This window comes from Cuculus canorus, chromosome 1 (assembly GCF_017976375.1).
Source record: "Cuculus canorus isolate bCucCan1 chromosome 1, bCucCan1.pri, whole genome shotgun sequence".
Lineage (NCBI taxonomy): Eukaryota > Metazoa > Chordata > Aves > Cuculiformes > Cuculidae > Cuculus > Cuculus canorus.
The window spans coordinates 186,053,983-186,075,157 of NC_071401.1; the positions used below are offsets into that span (position 1 = coordinate 186,053,983).

General features: G+C 35.7%; 1 protein-coding gene across 7 annotated transcripts in view; it reads right to left on the bottom strand.

The window, feature by feature from the left end:
- The window catches only part of GRM8 (glutamate metabotropic receptor 8), a 357,622-nt gene that overhangs the window by 47,528 nt on the left and 288,919 nt on the right, over positions 1 to 21,175 (bottom strand). For 6 of the 7 annotated variants that reach the window (XM_054053763.1, XM_054053726.1, XM_054053770.1 and 3 more), the window contains exon 9: positions 2,044 to 2,979. The exons of the other annotated variant lie outside the window; for it this stretch is intronic. In XM_054053763.1, the coding sequence (XP_053909738.1) occupies positions 2,044 to 2,979 (936 nt within the window). The remainder of the gene's footprint in view (positions 1 to 2,043; positions 2,980 to 21,175) is intronic. 7 annotated transcript variants of the gene reach the window in all.

The window sequence follows — 21,175 nt, forward strand, 5'->3', positions numbered from 1 at the left end:
TTCATTCTTTTCATCCTCAAAAAAAAGATCACAATACTGAACTTCAAATAAGATATTTTTAATGTATTCCTTTGTTTTTAAAAGGCTTCTTTTGATGTTTTACATTAACTGAGAAACCTACAAACAACTATGAGTTTCTTCAGACAATATTCAGACAATGTATATATGTGTGCACTAAGAAATTATGTTTTGGCCCTAGCAATTTACTTGTATGAATGCACAAGCTATTATAATGAAGTCCATAAGAGTCTGTATGGAAATGTGTTTTGATTTGCAGCAAACAGTAGAAGAACTGGGAAAAGAATTATTTGAACTACAGAGCTACTGTATTAGCATGTTAATTTGAGATTTTTCCTCCTGGAAGTCATTAACTGAAGAACAACAAATAATTTAGGAAAAAAGGCAACTACGAAGTTAAATTTAGTGCAAAAAGCTGTGTGATTTAGTGTAATTCCTGTGTTCAGTCTTGAGTTTCATAAAAAAATGGAAAAGAGGTGTTCATTAATCCAATCTTTAGAGGTCAAAATCAAATCATCCTTTACTACAAGGTAAGGTGAACCAATGGTGTAGATCAAAACTCACTGCATAGTTGTGAGCCAAGTAATATTTTCTGTGTTTGAATACATTTCTTTTGTTATAGGTACTTGCTATAAAACTGACTGGCCCAAGCTAAAAAAGTACTACATATTTATGTAACAAACTATATTTCTGACTTAAGCCTACAAATATAAAGAAGATGGAATTTAAATACAATTCACTTAAATATGTTTTCCTCTATCAAAGAGGATTTTTTCATCTCTGCTTACTGTATCTAAGATATTCCATTACCTTGGGACTCACTTTCCCTGACTTGAGCCAAAAGGCCTTGGAACGCAAGCCCAATTCAATCCAACAAGGCTGTTTACTTCAATTTTTAGTGAGCAAAATGCTTTTCTGCCACATTTTCTCTCCCATACAATTCCTCTGCTTAAATTAAAAGGTATTTTATCAAGGTATACAGACCTTTTACTTAATTTTGCAGGCAAGAATGCTGTCTAAAGAGTTGTGTCAAATCTTTGCATAATACAAGTGGACACATGTAGACTTTTCCAATGAAATTAATCAAACAAAATTGTATATTTTAAAACACTATAAAAATCACCTGCTAGGAAAAAAAGGGGAAAAAGTTCATGTAAAAGGCTGATAAGTTTAATGTCTTATTTTAAAGATTTTCCAAATCTCACAGAGATCTGCAATTTTGAGAGTGATGATGGTATTACTGGTCTTTCCTACCAAACTTGTCATTTTTGTCAGTGTCATCTGGATAAAATCTCACACAGCTGACATTTACCGCTGCCTTCCCAAGAGAAGAAGAGTTAAACGTCTGAAGTATTTTCTGTTGCTCACTATGACTTGTATCAGGAAAGATCCATGCCAATTGAACAAGGAATAAGAGATATCTAAGTATGCAACATTTTATTTCTCATTAACAGATCAGGAAAATGTTTTCTTTTTGCACTGATATAATAATAAGTGAATTACCCTTTCTATGATTCTACATGCACTTCATTCATTCCTCCTATTCTTTTTTTTTAAAGATATATTTGTCAACTAGATAGAAAAGTAATTCTTATCATTCTGCCCAGGCATCCTTCTTCATTATTTTTGACAAATGTAAGTTGATCTTCTCAGACTTTTGAAATGCAACCATTTCTATCAGATCTGTGGATGATAACAGATTTATAGTGTTTCATGTAACAGGCTAGAGCACCATTGAAGGCTAATAATAAACATCAGAAGAAACAGTCATTTAAGGATATCTTGAGAAAATGTCACCATTATTATGCTAGCCACACCACATTCACATTCAGTTTCTTCTATTAAAATATATGAAACCTACCTTTTGAATCATATATTTTCTTACCTGTGATTTCTGAGAGCTTTTTTGCAGTTAGCATTCAAAATTACTCATTTGCAAGAGTGAAAATATTGTAGTGTTACTAGTAGTGTGAGGCAAAAATAAAAAGAGGATAGTATTTGATTTGTGAATGTATCATCACTTACCTTCTCTGCTGATTGTGCCGTACCAAAAAAGATTGGAATAAAAGCTAACCAAATTATGCAGGTTGTGTACATAGTAAATCCAATGGGTTTTGCTTCGTTGAAGGTCTCTGGAACCCCTCTTGTTTTAATAGCATAAACAGTGCATGTGACCATCAAGAGAATACTGTATCCAAGGGAACATATGAGAGAAAGATCTGAAATGTCACATTTGAGAACTCCCCTGGCATTTTCTGGATCAAGTGTCCTTTGCTCTCCATAGTCTACAATAGTATGTGGTGGATCGATAGCAAACCAGATGAAGACTCCAATAAGCTGCATGGATATGAGGCTGAAAGTGATCACCAGCTGGGAAGCTGGACTAATAAATTTGGGAGCTGTGACAGATTTTTTACCTTGTTCAAATATTCTGTGAATCCTGTTTGTTTTCGTAAGCAGAGCAGCATAGCTGAAACACATGCCAAGGCCTAAAAAGATTCTTCGAAACGAACAGACCACTGTATCAGGACTTGCAATCATTAGAAAAGTAATGGAGTAACAGAGAAAAATCCCAGTTAAGAGCACGTAACTCAGCTCCCGTCCAGAGGCCCTGACGATCGGTGTGTCATTGTACCGGACAAATGTCACAATCACAAAGGTGGTGGCAATTATACCGAGAATAGCTATGAAGACAGGCACGATGGCCCAAGGAGAATGCCACTCGAGTTTGATTATAGGGATAAGCTGGCAATCTGTACGGTTGGCGTTTGGTCGTTTATTAATGGGGCACAGTTCACAGTTGAATTCATCCACTTGGTAATGGTACCCCTCACAGCGTTCGCAGTGCCAGCAGCAGGGCACTCCCTTCACAGTTTTCTTTCTTTCCCCAGCTTTACAGGGCAGGCTGCAGACAGATGCTGGATGAGTGTGTTCTCTATTAGCCCACTGCATGTCTTCTACCTGTGGGTATAAAAAATTAATGAGCCTTCTATTTTCCCCCATTTATTATATCCTAATCCTGGCCATAGGTTTGTCATAAATCACTACTTGCTGACAGAACAAATACAGTTTACCATAATAAGAAACTTGTTTCTTTCCCTTGTGTTGAGTTTATAAAAGTGTTAAGTGATTGTGTCCAATAAATCATTCATGCCACAGGCTTGATGAGTGTCATTAGTTTCTATTTACCTCTTTACTGCTGACCAAATTGACGTCTGTAAAGATATTTATTGACTCCAGGCTAGTTTAAAAGCAAAAAGCCCTATATGCAGTGCTTTAAAAGTTAATCACATGCAAATACAAACACCAGTTGTTCTCAAACATTTCATTACAAAATAAGACTATGTGAGTTTCAGAGAAGTTTCTGGTACAGTAAAGAAATAGATTAAAATCTCCGTGCATCAGCTCCAGTAAAACAAAGACTATCAGAAAAAAACCCATTCATGATGCCACCTCTTCCACAAATGTGGGTCTTTTATAATTTTCTACTTTCTAAGTCTTTAAATGCACAAGACATTTTTGTTTACATTTCTAGAAGATGAAAATGGGTATATACTGCTTTCTGAATACTAATGGAAAAAGATGTCATGGCTACTACTTCAGCCCTCCTGAATTTTTTTGTAGTACAGAACAGAAACACCCACGATGCAGTCCTGTTTTGGAAATCCCAGATTTCTCCACAGCAGTGCATTAACAAAATACAATTTTCTAATTCTCTTATTTTTTCTTACTGTATGCCTTTTATAAAAAATCTGAATAGGAAACTTACGGATTTAGAGCATCTCCTTTTAAAATTATCACTCCGTTTGGTCCCAGCGCTCCTTAGCCCACCCTTAGTAAAACTGTGTTTTGCTAGAAGTCACATTGAGTGAACCAGAGCAGTGCGTGGAGCAAAGAACTACTCATAGGCACCAGTATCATGCTGTGTTTTTCCCATGCTCCACCTTTCATTCCTTTGTTAGATGGTAAGCGCACAAGGACAAACGACTTGCCTTGTTCTTGCTTATTAAGGACGTAGCACTTTTAATTCGTTTGGAGACTTTATTTATAAGTGAACAGCATAACAAAAATTCACCCATCAGGAATGTTTTCAGTTCCTTCTGGAGGAGGACAGAATGAGGACAGCTTATCAAAAGCGATAATTTTGGCCTTAACAGTTTATTTTTCCAGCAATTTTTCAGCAGATTTGAGAGAAAATCACAATGTAACATTGCCGGCCTCATTTGTCGTCCTCAGAGTACTGGTTACAGCACCAAGCAGGTTGAATAAAGCAGCAACAAGAAGCCAGACCTTTTGTCTGTGTCCACTCTTCTGCACAGTGTAAGACTTGGCTGTTATTTGCCACTCAAAGAGCTGAAGGAGAGACCACACAGTAACAAGAAGAAAAGAAACTCACACATACAACCAGTTCTGTGAATCCCCAGAGTCGCTGAAGGACTTCAGTGGGGTTTGGATAGGTCCTGAACCTACAGAATTTAACCATATTTTATATAAAGAACTGTGATAATTACACAAAATGCATCATCTGGTGATTATCTAAAAGGAAATCATTTAAGTAATTAGCATCCTAGAAAACCATAAGAATAACCCAGTTGCATGAAGCAGCTTTGATAGACACCTAGCAGAGCACTTGACACTCGAGGAAAATATTCACCTCTGTTACAATGCCCTGGTTTTAATCACTGAAATTCTCAAAGCGTGCATAAGCCCTACTGTTTCATCTGCTAGACAAAAAAGAAATCATAATGTGATGAAATCAGAGTGATAAAAAAGACATATTCCTCTTCACAGTGTTGTTAGGAGGATGAATACATCAAAGCTTGTGATTTAGTCAGATACTAAGATAATGGGGGCAACAGGAGGCCATGGTCATTAATGCAAATCTGTGGATAAGTTTGGGTTGACTCGAAACATGAACAGTGCTGCATATTTGCCTGGTTTTTGCACACAATACCGAATCACCAGGAGAATACACAACACCTGATCCAGCATAAACTTAGAATGGTGAGGACAGGCAATACCTAATCCGGCAGAAAAACTGACAGTATGAAGTTAGTGTCCCATTTTCTAACACATTTGAACTAGCAAAGTGAGTTTATGCTGGATCAGCATTTTACAACATGAGGCTACAGTGTTTCTCATCTGGCTTATAAGCATCCTAAAAAGCCAGATTTACTGTATTGTGTATTTTTGAGGTATTATTTTGCATATTATAAATATAATAAGGAAATCCAGTACAAGACATAAAACACAGTACATGAAAGCATGGCAATACAGCGTTACAAATACTGGAAAAGTTACTGGCTAGCAAATCTGAGTCTTTTAATTTTTTAAAGAAATTAGTTAGGAATAGCACTATTAATATTATTAATTATTATTAATTAATTATTTTATTATTAATTAATTAATATTATTAATAAGCACTATTAGATGTTAGTGATGGAAGGATTCAAATAATAATGGACTTCTAAAGGATAAAAATATTCTAAATCAATGTAGACAATAACCAGCATGAATGGCTGGTGCAGGTGCATTTCACAAGGTGTTCGAGCTATATCTTACAATCTGTCTTGTCTACGTTACTCTTTTAGGCAAACACATAGTTACATTTAGGTTGACCTAAATTTCTGAAAAAACTCTAAACAAAAATTTTATGAATTCTTGCTCCTGAGGTTTTTTAATTTCATTTTCTATCTAACAAGAAAGACAGGATGTATTCCCAAGAAACATTTGCCAGTGTTTGGACTTCAAGACCCCTTCAAGATACTTGCAGATCTGGGGAAATCCTGGCATTGCAGAATTTTAATTGTGGAAGTAAGTGCAAAAATGGGATTCTGACAGATATCCTGACAGCTCAATTTAAAGCTACGTTAACAAGAAACATGACGTAGTAAAAGCCCATCTGTGGAGCAAAGGTGTTAACTCTGGGGACTTGATGCTCACATTGGTCAGTATCTGGGAAGGAAGGTTAAATTAAACTAACTTTGTCATAGTTCAACTGAACACCCAGTAATGATTAAAGAACATTAGACGTTCCTTCTTGAAAGCATCTTCTGTTTTCATTTCAGCCAAATGCAATCCAATTCACATAGCCTGAGACCCTCTCCACAATGAGCAAGTGTGCTAAGTGTGCTAATGTGTTTACACCCTCAAACTAATGCTGTAATAGAGGCCAAATAAAAGGCAAGGGAAACTGTACCTCAGATTTGAGCACTGTTTGCTTTTATTATACCCTAACAGGTTTGCTAAAAGTTTCTGCACAAGCAGTAATTAAAGACTGAAAAGTCATGTTTTTGCTGGTCACTTGGTTCATTCCCAGCTATCCATAACTTGCAGCAGCCTTTGCCTGTAATGTATGTTTGAGCTATTAATTCGCATAATGCAAATGTAATGAGGAAATCCCGTACAAGACACAATTACCACAGCAATCTTAAGGCTCTATCAGTATTTTTAGTCACTGAACGTATTTACCAAAGAACATGGCTTCTTGAGCCTGTGAAGAAGATTCATCCATGTAATTATTTTTCTATCCTTAGGTTGTAGTATTATTGATCCCACTTCTTCTCTGAGATTAACTTTAGAAAATAAATGATAGCAGAAACTGATAAGAACCAAGAAAGTGAAGGAGGGTTATTTGGGAACATAGAGCCAGGGACATCGTATAATTTTCAGAACTGCTGAAAACATGTAATAGTCATAAACTTTAAAGGGAGTTGCTGGATCTCAGCATATTTTAAAAAGCATATTTTTTAATGTAGACATAAACACTTAGCAATGGAACTTTCTAAAGTGCCAAGGGCAACTTGTCCAATCCAGCTAATTAATTTAAATGGGAGCTAAGTGCCTTATCTGTTTAAGTGCTTTTGAAAATCCCACTATGCTTCCATCTGCAGTTTTCACAATCTAAATATGCTGGAAAACCTGCCCCAAAGTGATCCAGAAGTTCAAATGTTAGAAAACTAACTTCAGGGGAGCTTACCTTTATGTACACATTTTTAAACAAAATTCTCATGAAAGAAACTGACAAAGAAGCCAAAGACAGACAAAAGAAAGACAGAAAAGACAGAGATTTTTGACACTAAAAAATATAAATTTCTGCATCTCTTCAGCCCTTGCTGATCAAAAATATCTGGGTCTGCAGCACTCTTTATTCTGCTCAGATGTTGCTAAGGCTGGGTAAGTCCCAGATTATTAAGTAGCCTTAGGTAAACAGTTTCTAGAAGACTTATTTTGTCACCTTCATTTTCATGTGGCATTTAGCTGCTGTTCACTACAGTGTGACACATGACAAGGCAAAAATCATTGTTAAATGTATCTGAATTCATCATCTATGTCAGATGAACTGGAATAGCCTCACTCTTTATCTATTATTAATAATAGTTTAAACATTATTATTAATTTTATTTGAGTAGCTTCTCTGAATTTGGAAAGTGTCCGATAGATTGATGTGCTATCGTGAAGTACCTCACACTCCCCTAGGATGAGGTTCTATTTTATCTTATTTCAATAAACATTGGAGAGAAAACATCATAAAATGTATGACAGCATGTCTATAAGACACATACTCATTTTCTATGACATGCATCATGATCCAAAAAGAAAATGGGTTCATTGCTATTTAAATAGACATAAAAATCATCTCTATATGAGATATCTGCTTGACGGAGCTGCAATTTGCTTTAATTTGCAGCACTAAGATTCACAGTTCACTAAACCATTAAAATACAGGCAAAATGCCATTTCATATCAAAATTGAGTAAACACCTCTATTCTTCATGAACATTACAAATACAATTTCCTCTAATACCTAATAATAAAGGTAAAAATTAATGCTGTGAGAACGTGGCTAAAACATGACACAGTACAAGTGGCACATTCACATTGCTGGCAACTATGTTTTTCCAATAATCAAGCAACTCATTCATTTAGCAATGCCCTCAGCAACCAGAGGAGGCTGATCAAAAATGCTGTTAATAGGTCACATATCATTTATGAACCATTTATGTGTACAAAACCACTCTGCTTTCCATTCTTAATGATCATGGAAAAAATTATCACTTACTCACATAATTCAGCAACCCACAACAATATAAAGGCCCTTGGGCAGCCTTCAGAGAGTTTATAACAAGGATGTTGGTGGATAATATTTTGATGTTTCAGATTATGCTATATTATCATTTGCAGGAATTTTCATTTTTGAAATCATATCTTGGAGCAGGACGTTCTTTAAAAATAATGAGAAAAAAGTGTTTAAAAATATTACTGTAATGAACGCCATTATACAAGAATTAGACAGAGGAATGCAAATAGTGCATTCTACCAGAACTGTGGGAGCAGGCAAATATCTTATTTTTACTGAGTTAGCCAAGACTTTCAGAAGCATCAGGATTCTCATATATAAATTCATATGGCATTTTATAGATACTCATATTCTTAGTTATAAAAATTACCAAAAAATTATCACCTCCAGCTGTCACTAAGAGTTGTTCTTATTTTTGTCTTGAGTTCCTGGAAGTATTTATCTTCTGACAAAAGTTCATCAGAGGAGCACAGCAAATGAGTGAATTAAGACAATTTAGTCTAATATTTAGCTTTTAAAATTATTTAATGCACCTATTCTCACACTGAAATTTCAAGTCTCTAACGTACCCTGTCCAATCAAGTCACATGAACAATCAAAAAACAAAATTAAACCGAAACTGGTTCAACTAATGTGAATTAATCATCAGCCTAAATACAATGATCATTGCATTCAGTCTGCCAGATAGATTTTATCCCTCTAGAGAAAAGCTGGGTATACTTACAGACTTACTTCTGCATGTGCAGAAGGAAAATGAGTCAATGACAAGAAATACAGTATTAAATTGAAAAACAAAACAAAGCCCAGAATGAATCCAGATTGTCAATTGCAGTATAAAATCACTATCATCACGAAGTTTGCCATAATTGCTATAAATTATTTACCTCATTCACCCCTCACAGATGTTTTCCTAAAAACTGAGATGTCATTTTCAGGAATTTCAGGCATAGACATTCTTGGATGTTTGCAAAGAACATAGAATCGTATATTTGTTTTCACCACATACTGGTTATTTGGTCAAATATCAGTTTGAAGAGGAGTCTGAGAAGCTTGATCAGATGCAATGACCTTTAAAGGACCAGTGTGAAATATTACAAGGAAAATCATTCTTTCTCTTTTTCTTTAGGAACAAAAGAAGGTGTTGTTATTACAATGCAGATGGAAGCTGATTTCTACTAACTGTGAATCCACCTACCCAAAGTTCCTCCTAGGCACACCACTGCCCATCTCTATTTCACAGCTTCCCTAAAGGAAAACCAAAGGCAGTTAAATTTATGGTCATTTAAATGTGCATACCTATTTACATGCATGTATGTATAATTATCTACATGTATAATTTAAAATGTCCTGGATTCTACAAGAAGGAAGGTGATATTTATATTATTTGAAAGCAGTGCTACAGAATGGTTAAACAACTTTGGTCTCAAAGAATTAATACCAAAAATAAATAAATATTCTGTGCATCCTTAGTGTATCAAAATCTTTCTTGCGATCTCCAGCTTCCCAGAACTTCAACATCAATCTCTGGAATCTCTAAAGCTAAGAGAGTGTATTTTTAATGTGTTGGCCATATTAATATTAATAGTAATTTTCAGCTAGGGTAGAATAATTAAAGGGAAGGATACTCTGAGGTAATACATACAAACAGAAATGATGAGTGTAAACAAATATGAAATTTCTTATCCTCATAAACAGATAAGGTTAAATGCTAGCCTTACTTCATCGAAGGAAGTGTATTATTTAGTGTGCTGAAACTGTAATTTTATGAACCTCACTAGTTAAGTCATATAATTCATGGCTACTGAATATTTACATAGAGAAAATCTGTGGAAATTTACTGTGGAAATCTTAAGCAGAGCATAATCGTATCGCTGTATCATAACCTACAAAGACTGTTTATTAGTGCTATACAGACTTCAAACCCCAGTATTAAAATGCTGGTCTTTGAGTATTTTGGGATCTGTTTACTTTTTTTTACCTTTACTTTTGGTTTTCTCTGCCTGTGGTTTGTTGGTACTAAAGGGCTACCTGAGTGCTGACTCTAACAGACTCTTGGTAGAAGCGTAGAAGCTGCAATATAATCCCTTCTTCAGTGTGCCAAACAACAAACTTATTACTGTGCATGGAATACCTGGGAAAAAAATATCTTATTCTGAGATGCCTTGAGTACAATAGGACAAAGTGCAGTGACTAGCAGGTTATGAAGTTAATAGCTACTGTTACAACACCGTGCAACTATCAAATAGAATTTTACAGCAATCTACTAGACACTTTTATTCAATATAAGTAATTTTTTTTTTTCTTGGAAGCATGAATTTTTAAGCACTTGTTTCTGAAAATAGCCTGTATTTACTAATAAGACAAAAAAAAAAAAACCAACAAAAACATTCAAAAAGAAAACCCACCAGCATAACTGTTTCCTTAATAATTTTATGACACAGAAGTAGCCTATCCAAGTTTACATCAGAAGACTTATTTTTCTATATATTTCTAAAATATATAATTATTATCAGCAGATCAGACTGCAAATTAGGTTTCCAAAGTTATTCTTTATGTAGACCATTTCCACATAGACTACCTTTACCATATATCCTTACTTAGAGGTCTTCACTGCCATTGCACGTGCCTGACATGCACTTAGAGAGATTAATGAGCATTTATAGATATAACTTATGATACAGAATCATAGAATCATAGAATGGTTTGGGTTGGAAGGGACCTTGAAGATCATCTAGTTCCAGCCCCCCTGCCATGGGCAGGGACACCTTCCCCTAGACCAGGTTGCTCAAAGCCCCATCCAGCCTGGTCTTGAACACTTCAGGGATGGAGCACCTATGACTCCTCTGGACAATCTGCTTTAGTGCCTCACCACCCTCACCACAAAAAATTTATCCCTAATATATAATCTAAATCTATTCTCTTTCATCTTAAAACCATTACCCCTTGTCCTATCACTACACTCAGTGATAAAGAGCCCCTCCTTATCTTTTCTGTATACCCTTTTTAAGTTTTGGAAGGCTGCTATAAGGTCTCCTCAGGAGCTTGCCCTCTCTAGGCTAAACAAGCCAAACTCACTCTGTCCTCACGTGGGAGGTGCTCCAGCCCTCTGATCATCTTCTTGGCCCTCCTCTCTACTTGCTTTAACAGATACATGTCCTTCCTGTGCTGAGAACACCAGAACTGAACACATTGTGCCAGGTGAGGTCACACAAGAGCTGACAGAAGGGGAAGAATCACCTGCCTCAACTTGCTGGTAACACTTCTTTTGATGCAGGACAGGACACAGTCGGCTTTCTGAGTTGCAAGTGCACATTGCTATGCATGTAACACTGAAGAATGAATGCCTCTGAATTTCAACCTGCATAACCTTTCCTACAAAATAATACCAACACACAAATAATATATTCTTTTTATTCCCACAATGCTCACAGACCAAGACCTCAATTGCACCAAGGGCTATAGAAACCCATAGGAAAAAATGATGATCTTGATTCTAAAGAATTCACAGTCAAAGCATAAGATAAAGGAGAGCAGAGTATCAACAGAACACAGAAAAGGACAACCTAAAACCAATAACGCAGCATCGATCATCATGATAGTCAAAAGACATAGCATATCTCCAAACTGATATTTTTTGAGGAAATTGTAGCAAAAATATTTTTAATAAAGGAACTGCAAAAAGAGAGCAGGGCAATTTTGCATCTATTTCCTGAGCTTTCCTTCCAAGCTTTAGTGGCAGAAAGACTGAAAGCACAAAGACAATAACTTCATCACTGACCTCTCAAACAATGAAAGAAAACAGAGCTGGAGTACCCTGTGATCCTGTGCTTCTCAGTATCTAAACAATGTTTCAGTAAAGTGAAGCACTTAAAATTTTGAGCAACCTTGGCTTCACCTCAGCAACCTTGTACCTTAATTGACTGTGACAGAGGAACAGACAAGCTCAGTTGAAATGTGGGAATCAAGTTTATTTCCCTGCCTCAAGAAAAGAGGCACTATACCTAAACCATTCCTGACATACTTATCTAACCTGTTTGTAGGGAAAAATGCTGTTACTACATGCAGTACAGTCTACACTAAAGCGCTGCAAAATCATAAATACTTAGACAAAGGTTTTGACATCGGTTTAAGGTGGTTTTCCACCATAACAGCTCCTATCTTCTTTGCCAGCTCCTCATAGTAAACAGTCAGATCGTTCCACGATAGTAATTTAGAATTTTCAGCAGTACATAAACAAAAGAAAATAACACAGGCCCTTTAAACATAGTTCCAGATGGGTAACAAAATCACATATAAAATGTCTGAAAGTCTGAACTAGTTCAGAACTGGTAGAAAACAGAATATGTTTTATACCGAGATTTTCAGCAGCAGGGGAAGAGCTCTCTCTGCCAAGTCTATGATGCTGCTTAGAATGAAGAGTCAATAATTAAACTGAAAATTCTATGGAGATACTTAATAATCTGGCAGGCACAAAACAAGCATGTGGAAGAAGTGTAAGCTAGAGAAAATACCACACAGCACATTTAGTCAGAAAAAAAAGGGGAAAAAAAAAGCCTTGTTACTAAGGAAAGAAAGATGAATACATTCAAAATGAGAGTACTTCAGGAAGTAAGGGATTTTCATATAGACTGAACATATTGAGATTTATTCTACAGTACTTAAAGAACTGACTGAGGAGAAAGAAAGCCCTTGAGACTTTATGGGGAAGTATGGAGAAATTGCAAATGGGAAACCTTGCGCTTATGCTCACAAAAGAGGAGGGAAAGAAACAGACAGAGAACTATCAATCATTCAGTTTAACTTGAATTCCCAGAAAAATCCTGAAAGAAATAAACAAGCACATTTCAAAAATACAGAGAAAACAAACAAGACAAATAACAGCAAACAGGAACCTGTCAACAATGAGCTGTCACGTTTCCTTAAGTGTGGGGAGTAACAGGCATTGTGGATGAGAGGCAAGCAGCTAGATATCATTCATCTTAACATTAGAAAGATTTTTGACACCATCTCAAATTACACTCTCAGTCATAAGCAACCTATTGAAACAGGTCTAGGCACCAAGGGCTTGGTGCAAATTCTATCAGACAGATGTGGGAAGATTAAATTTGTCATTGATTCACTGTCAGAATGGAAGGAATGGTACAGGGTGGGGCCTGGAAAGGTCTAGTCATAGTCTGCTACTATTCAATACTTGTAATAATCACTGAATACAGTTTCAACGATAGAATGGAGTATATGGGGATCAAATCTGGACAATAACACTAGAAAAGGTTGAAGCTATGCTGAAAATCAGGACACTTATTCCAAATGATACTGCAGAGCGTCTGAAAAAAAAGGAGCACGCAGTTTAACAGGGACAACTAACAGCACACTATGGGGTCAGGAAGGACAGAGAGATAGCTGCTCTTCAGAACAAAAAAAGGGATCTCAGGGCTCTAGTGGATTACAGTATGTTGAACCAACGTCATACTCTTGCAAATGGGGCAAATGCTGTCCTGTTAAATGCAGGTAGATAAAATAATCTTTCCCCTCTACTCTGCATTCATGAATACATGAAAACATGTTTCTCCTGTACTCTGCACTAGTGAGACTTGAAGCAGAGCACTTTGTAAAGGTCAGCAAAGATCAGAAGTGTGTGCAGAAAATCTGATCTATGTGTCTAAATTGAACAAATTCAGGTTGTATAGCCTGAAGAAATAACACAGCCTAAGGGGTAAGAATACAGTCCTTGAAAACATGACCATGTGCTTGATGTACATTGAATCATAAGTAACAGGCTAAAACTATAGCAATGAGGAGTAAATTCAGGTATTTATAAGACACTTCAGAGTGATAAGGAGTGATAAGGCTAGTTACAAAATGGAAGACAATGCCTTCACAAGTTGTAAGGCGTTCATGCTTGGAGTAACGTGTATAGAAGATACTAACTTTATGCAAGTGCTAGATAGTTTCTTGAGATCCGTTTAGCTCTCTTCTGTAATGGTAGATTTCAAGTACTAAGAATTTTTAGCACAAATTAAGAAAAAAATCATAATTAGGCCAGAAAACAGAAAATTTCAAAGTATTCTCATGACAGGGAAATTCTTTAGATTGCATTTTGCGGTTTTAAAGAATACTTATTTAAGATTTTTTTTTTTTTAATTGATAAGAATAAAGTAAATAAGAAATGATGATTATCATACTTTTCCTACTTCTTGGTTAATTAATGATGCATTTTAAATATTGTTATGGCTAGTGCTGTTGTATTGCTTTTGGTTACAGGGAAAATGTTTCTCTGAGAAATGGCAGGGAAAGAACATCTCAGTTAAAGAAATCACTATTGTCACAATAATAAACTGTCTTCCACATAGACATAAAGGAACGTAAATCAGTTTAGGAAGTATTAGATAGCACTCATGTAAAAAAAAGCCTAATCCTATATGTGAATGGAAAGCTCTCCAGGGATTCACAGAAAAGCTATCCTTACCTATTAATGGGATGCATGACCTGAAGCAAAAGAAGATCCTAAATAAGTAACCAAGTTTAAAAACTTGCTAAAGATATATATAGTCTTTCATTCAGTCAGGAAACAGAGTGTAGGAGTCTAGTTGTTGGTATCCCTCCCAAAATTTGCTCAAGGCATACAAAAAAATGTATCTTTGAGGGGATTACTAGTAAATCAAATGAAACAAACTAACAAAAGTCAGAAAACTTAAGAAGTGATGGTTGAAGGAGATCTGGGAGTACATCTCTGGCCTCACTCTGAATAAACTACAGTAAATCAGTCAGTGCAGCTCATCTCCTTCAACCAGCCCATAGTGCTGGTGATTGCCCTGCCTCCCAGGCAATGCAGCCCAGTACTTAGTTATCCTCATTATTAGAATCTTCCAGCGTGTCTGCATTAAATCTCTTACTGTAAATCAAAGCCACTACTTCTCCTAATAGACAAATTAACTACAACTAACAGTTCGTTATTTTCCTGAATAATCTTTTCCATATTGAGAGAGACAAACATAACTCCCCTCAGTTCAGTCTTGTCCAGACTAAGCAATCCTTGTTTGCTCAACCTTTAACTACAGGCATACTTTTAGGTGGCTGATCATCATCATTCCTTGCAGCTGGACTGTCTCCAATTATTCTACCTCTGGAAGTGAAGTCACAGTTCTGTGAACAAGGTCATAGCACAGGGAAAGAGAACAGATGGATTACATCACAAGTCTAGGAGTTCATTACTGCAATGGCCTCTGGAGATGCAAATCTCAGTTAACCATTCCAAAGACACTGTCTAGCTTTATGCTTTTGCTTTTCATAAAGGGTTTTTTTCTTTGATTCATGGAGTTACTGGAAACATTACTTCAATCTTCCCTATTTGATCCAGTCATTCCTAGCACTTCCTATTGTCCCACTCAACACTAAATCTGCTTACTGTGAGCTGAAGTTACAATGAGATCAGCTATGCATTCTTCATTCCTTGCCTTGAGATATATGATTATAATATCACCACTAAAACCAGCTATAACATTTTGGAAATTTGGAAAATAATTTTCTCCCTGTCTTTAAATATTTTTTTTAAAAAAAATTATTTGGGGATTCATCACAATGAAAAGTCCTGGATCAAGATGAAAAGATGAAGAGAAAATGCAGCAAAGCAAACAGAAAAAATAATCATATATTAATGTCCTCCTAACTGCTGGTTATTCTCTTTCATCACATCATAACCACTGAAACTCTTTCTTTTTCTATGTAATGATTTTTAATTTAGTAGTAGACTTCCATTATGTAACACAAATGAACAATAACTAAAGTAAATTAATCTATTTTTGCTTTTAAGCATGAACATTTTGCTTCTAGGTTTAAAGGGCAGCTCAACTCTCCAATTATAATACATATATAAATTTCTGTGAGGGAGAGAAGAAAGATGGAAAAGAATGGGGAATAAACGTGCTGATGCTCCATGTTTCACATGGGTACCTCACAAAGCAATTCAGCGCAGACTTGCTGCCAGTCTTGCATACTCCAAACTACCTGCTATGCCCAGCAGCTGTTTTGTCTAAGCTAAAAGTCACAACATTAGCTGGTATGAGGGGAGCGGCTAACCATGCTCTGAAGTCCTATGAATAAATGAAGAACTCTCAAGGAATAGATATAGAAGCTCCTGATATTTCATTTCTTTATCACTGTACACTTGTTTTTATTGTGAAAGAGAAAATAATATTTTAAACCATAAGTGATTTATTTTATTTGTCATACATGGCCAGGCCTCCTTTCTGGTTGTTTGGTTTTTGTTTTTTTAATTGAAAAAATAATACTCCGTGGTCCTGGTGGCTATGGCTATCTAAAGAACTGTTCCTTCTAATCAAAATACTTCTTACAAAGGGTGATCACAAAAAAAAATATAAAATATCTACCATCCACTCAAGAGTCCTGTGACAAATTCACAGCCACGCTTCAACCCCAGCTTCATTTGAGAAACCTGACTTCCACTCACCCTGACAAGGTGAGGAAAAAATCCCTATTCATCCTGACTCTCAAGCAGAGGTTGTTTCATTGGTAATCTGGTATCATTCTAATGAAGAACAAATGATTATCCAAGTTCAGGATATTTTCTTAGCAGCTCTCTTTTTTTTTTTCTCTAGAAAATCAGTCAAGATACCTGTTTCATTGAGAAAGACAAAAATTAAAAAAAAAAATACTATTAGGACCCACAAAGTAGAAAGTCTTAGAAGGAATATAAGTTGTCATTCTTCTTGGATTCTTCTAAGGTCATTGTTTCTTCAATCCAAATTCTTGTTTGATTTTCAGTCATGTCTGAAATAGCATCTGTTCTACTACAGGCACATCTCAAAATCATTTAACGCTTTTTCAACACCTGCATTCAGCTTATTTCCTCTCCATCGCAAAGTATTTTTTTATGAATAATTCAATCTGTAAATTTTCAAAATCATACAATTCCAATTTTATTCCACATTTTATGTATTTTGTTGCCTTGTCTACAATTTGCATCCACTGTAGCCTGTTATGTCTTCAGTCTAGCATTGTTCTTAATAACTACAAGTCTCATTAACCTCAGACTCTGACAGTAAAGAAGAATAAATCCTGAGTCATACATACTGTCCAGTGCTAAGATCAAGAATAGCTTTACAAAACCTAAGCAGTCTTCTAAGTATCATTATATCTTTCTACATTCAGCCCTGCATAGAATAAAGCAGTATGATTTTGAAAAGGAGAACCTTTTGCTTGTTTCATTGAGTTTTATTTTTAATCCAACATCAACAGTTTTCAGGCAGATAACATGTATGGAGTGTAAGTTTAAACTCTACTGCCCTATTACACATGGGCAGAAGAACACCTTGCAGGCAGGATTACTGTCATATTTTGTTTATATATATAATCATATACTGCACTAAGTGCCCCTGTTTTGTATTTCACTGTAGTGTGTTCTTTTGTTAAACACAGGGCTTAGATTCAGCAATTTGAAAACATCTATCAATTATATAATAGCTACCATGGGAAAAAAAGAGGCTCTCTGGAATTTTTAATGAAATATAGTGGCCTACAGCAAAGCTTGAAACTTATTTGGTTCAGCTAGAGGAAACATCAGAAACTTCTTGTATCATTTTCTTTTACCATGTCACAAGAAAGGGAACTAATGCATTTTGAATCTGTTACTTCCAAAAAGAATTGTCTAATGTCAGTGTTGATAGTTTCCTTCAGGATTAGATACATAATTTATAAAAGTCCTAGAAAATAAGAGGAATCAAATACTGATTCAAACCTTTTTGTGATATGGCTCCCTGAAGGGAAGCTCATTGTCGATGTGGGGTTCCTAATTTTTACTAGTTCACCAAACACTGTGCTTAAGGCTGATGATGATTATGGCTGTCTCTCTGATAGTTCACCACATCAGTGTAATTTTAATTTTTTATTTTCTTAGTCATAAATTAAGACCCTTACAGAAAAAATGGATGCCCCTGAGTCATTTATATCCTCAGTGCATACAATCTGTAAATCTGAAAGCTTGCGCATCCTATTATTGCTATGAGAATGTTAAAAATATGTTATTGTAAAATTTCTCTTGCCTTTCAACAGAAATCTCATACTCTGGTGAAAAAAAACCAAACCAAACCAAACCAAACCAAACGTAAGTGAATTCTGTCTTAAAAAATTTACTGTATTTGCTTGAAACATACAGATCTTTTATATGATTTGGGTTTTTAATAAGGATGAATATCACATAAATGGATATCCAATTAAGCTTTTTAACTGCATCAGCTAAATGCCTCTTTAGAGTCTTTAAATACAGATTTTGATAGACCAAAATAATGTGTAAGCTTGAAATGACATCTGAGAATGCTTTAAACTACATATTTTAAAGGATTTCTTTTTAAAAGCAAAATATCAGATTTTAGAATTCTTAAACATTACCATTCTTTTTCCAACTGATAGGTTTCAAAATAGATATTTTTTAAAAAGGGGAACAAAGTCCCTCAAAAAATGAACCAGACTAAACTGAATGGGTTCTTCAGGGAAGGAAACTGAAAAACTTGTAATAAAAACTTTGGGACTGGGACTATTCCCATTTACTGCCACTGACAAAAGCCATTGGTCAATGTCGCGATCTAGCCCTTTTTGCAACACATGCAATACAGAAAACATTTTCTAAGAGGGAATTCATTATTAATCATAAAAGGAAGTTGATCTCAAATCATAAGTGCCAGGAAAAGCAAGCTTGTTTTTAACAACTTTCCTCCTACAGAGATTTCATGGTTGAGAGCTCAAATTTGTTAAACCCACACATTTGTAGGGAACTTCTACATGTGACCTGGTATGCAAAGCACTGTTGCAATATGAATAAAACATAACTTTTGCAGAAATATTTACCTTTTCCTGGATTTTTATTCATTATAGAAACCAGAATATTTTTTGGAAGAAAGGCTTTTAGCTATCATAGTTTCCTGAAAAATAACTTAACCTATTGTATTGATAAAGAAAAGAAAATGAGGAAAGCCAACAACAGAAAAACCTGACAGTTAACATATAGTCAATGATCAGAAGGTCTAAGGTAATTACTTTTTCCTTCAAAGACATGCTAAAAATTTTTAAAGTCTGGTTATTTTCAGTCCATTAAGATCATTTATACTTAGGCAACCTTAGAAAGTAAAAGCACTTTAAAAGGGGTGTAAATTTACGTTGTCAGAATACTGTAAAGTGTTGCTTGTTTAAAAGACAATCGGGTTCTTTGATATTAAAATCTTATGTTTTTAAATACCTGCTTTCAGTTTCCTCACATCTGTCAAAGACAGAGATACCTTATTCAAACTCAAGAATCATGCAGATATTTAAATTTTGAAGATCATGTTTCTTTTTTTAATTTAACCTCTATCCCGTATCTTTTAGCATTGTCACACGTGTTTGTTTTGTAAGAATTACAAGATTAGTACTGATCAGTAATTGTGAAGTTCCTACATCTGGAAGCTATAGCTGCTTCAGAGGAAATCTGAAAGGTCAGTCTGCATAAAGGAGAACCCTACTGTTACTGAGCACTACAGGGAGAAACCAGCATCACAACTGGAAGGGTTTCTACCGCTTGGAGGGGCAGATCAGAAAGGAAAAAAAAAGAAAACCTTTTGATTCAGTTTCTTCGATGAAAGATGTGTTCTAATCTTACTTACATAAATTGTTCCAGAGTTTGAACTGTACTACAAACCTGGTACTTTTATGATTTATTTTTCTGTCATAGAAAATAGATGAATAAAAGCTATTAATTTTCTGAAGCACAATACCAGCTGTATAGATAAACAGAATCATTAAGACATCATAGCTACAGCATGTTACCACACAACTTGGGCAAGAAGTATCTGTAAAAATAGAAGTAAAAGTATCTATAAAGGATATCTAGCCGACAGAGATACATTAAAATTCATAATTACATGTGTGTATTCATTAAGACGAAACTGCATGAGAAGGATACGGTGGGAAAAATTACTGCATTTTAAAAGCATCTCCTTTAGAGAGCAAGAAGTGCTCTGCCATCTTAATACTGCTTTGCCTTCAATAAATATAGATGTTTTCATTAAAACCAATGAAAACACCCACTGTGTTCCTTTTGATTCATTGGCAAAGACACTATCTAATTTACAATAAGATGATTTGGACTGTTAACAATCATTCACAAAGATTGCTTGGTTTTAGTACGTTTTGTCTAGTGAGGAGGTAACAGCTTTAACACAGCAGATGTGGCTTTACCATCAATACATGCTAAGTAGGTTTAGTGAATATAGAAACAGATAGAAATGAATGGTACAATCCCTATTATGACTTCCTCCTTCATAGTTACCCTCTCAGTACCTGCAGACACCGATTGAAAGCAGCATCCAGCATCTCAAGCACCAAAAAACTTTAAGAAATAAAGCCCAGTCATCCCTTTAGAAATCTTCCAGGCTTTAGATGAAGATGAGTGAGTTGAGAGACAAGAGTGAAAAGTAGGAAGAGAAACATCTCCTTGCTGAATCAATCCACTTGCACCGTACATGAGGGGACTGAGCCCTGTGTGCCTGCCCACACACCCTGGTCCCTGCGAGCCGGGGGTGGGTGGGACAAGAGCAGGGCCATGGCACAAGGCTGAGAACAGAAACGCTCGCTGCAGAGTAGTGGGCCTACCACTTTGCATTTCCACGACACGTTAGACAGCTCCCCTGCAAATTTGGACAACCAGTTCTATCTAGCATGTGAGCTTATGCACGTGAAAAAAAGATGAAAAAGAAGCCAAAGAACATCCTAACACATCCATTCTTAATGAGAGTTAACAAGAGATGTCCTTAGATAAACCCTCTCCTGTTAGCTTTGTGGTCAATGTGGTTAGCATGGCATCCTTTCAGTACTCTGACTAGCAGCCAATCTAATCATATTTTAGAGAACTCCCTGTAGTACACATATATCAGGCAGAAATAATGGGACTGAAAAGCTACAGGCTTAATGAAAAATTTAGCAGTCTAGAAGGAGATAGAAAAAGGCAGGTTGGAACAGAATTAAAATTTAAGCAAATTCTAAGGTAGCTTTTAGCTACCACTATGTAACTGTTATGTTTGTACTAACATT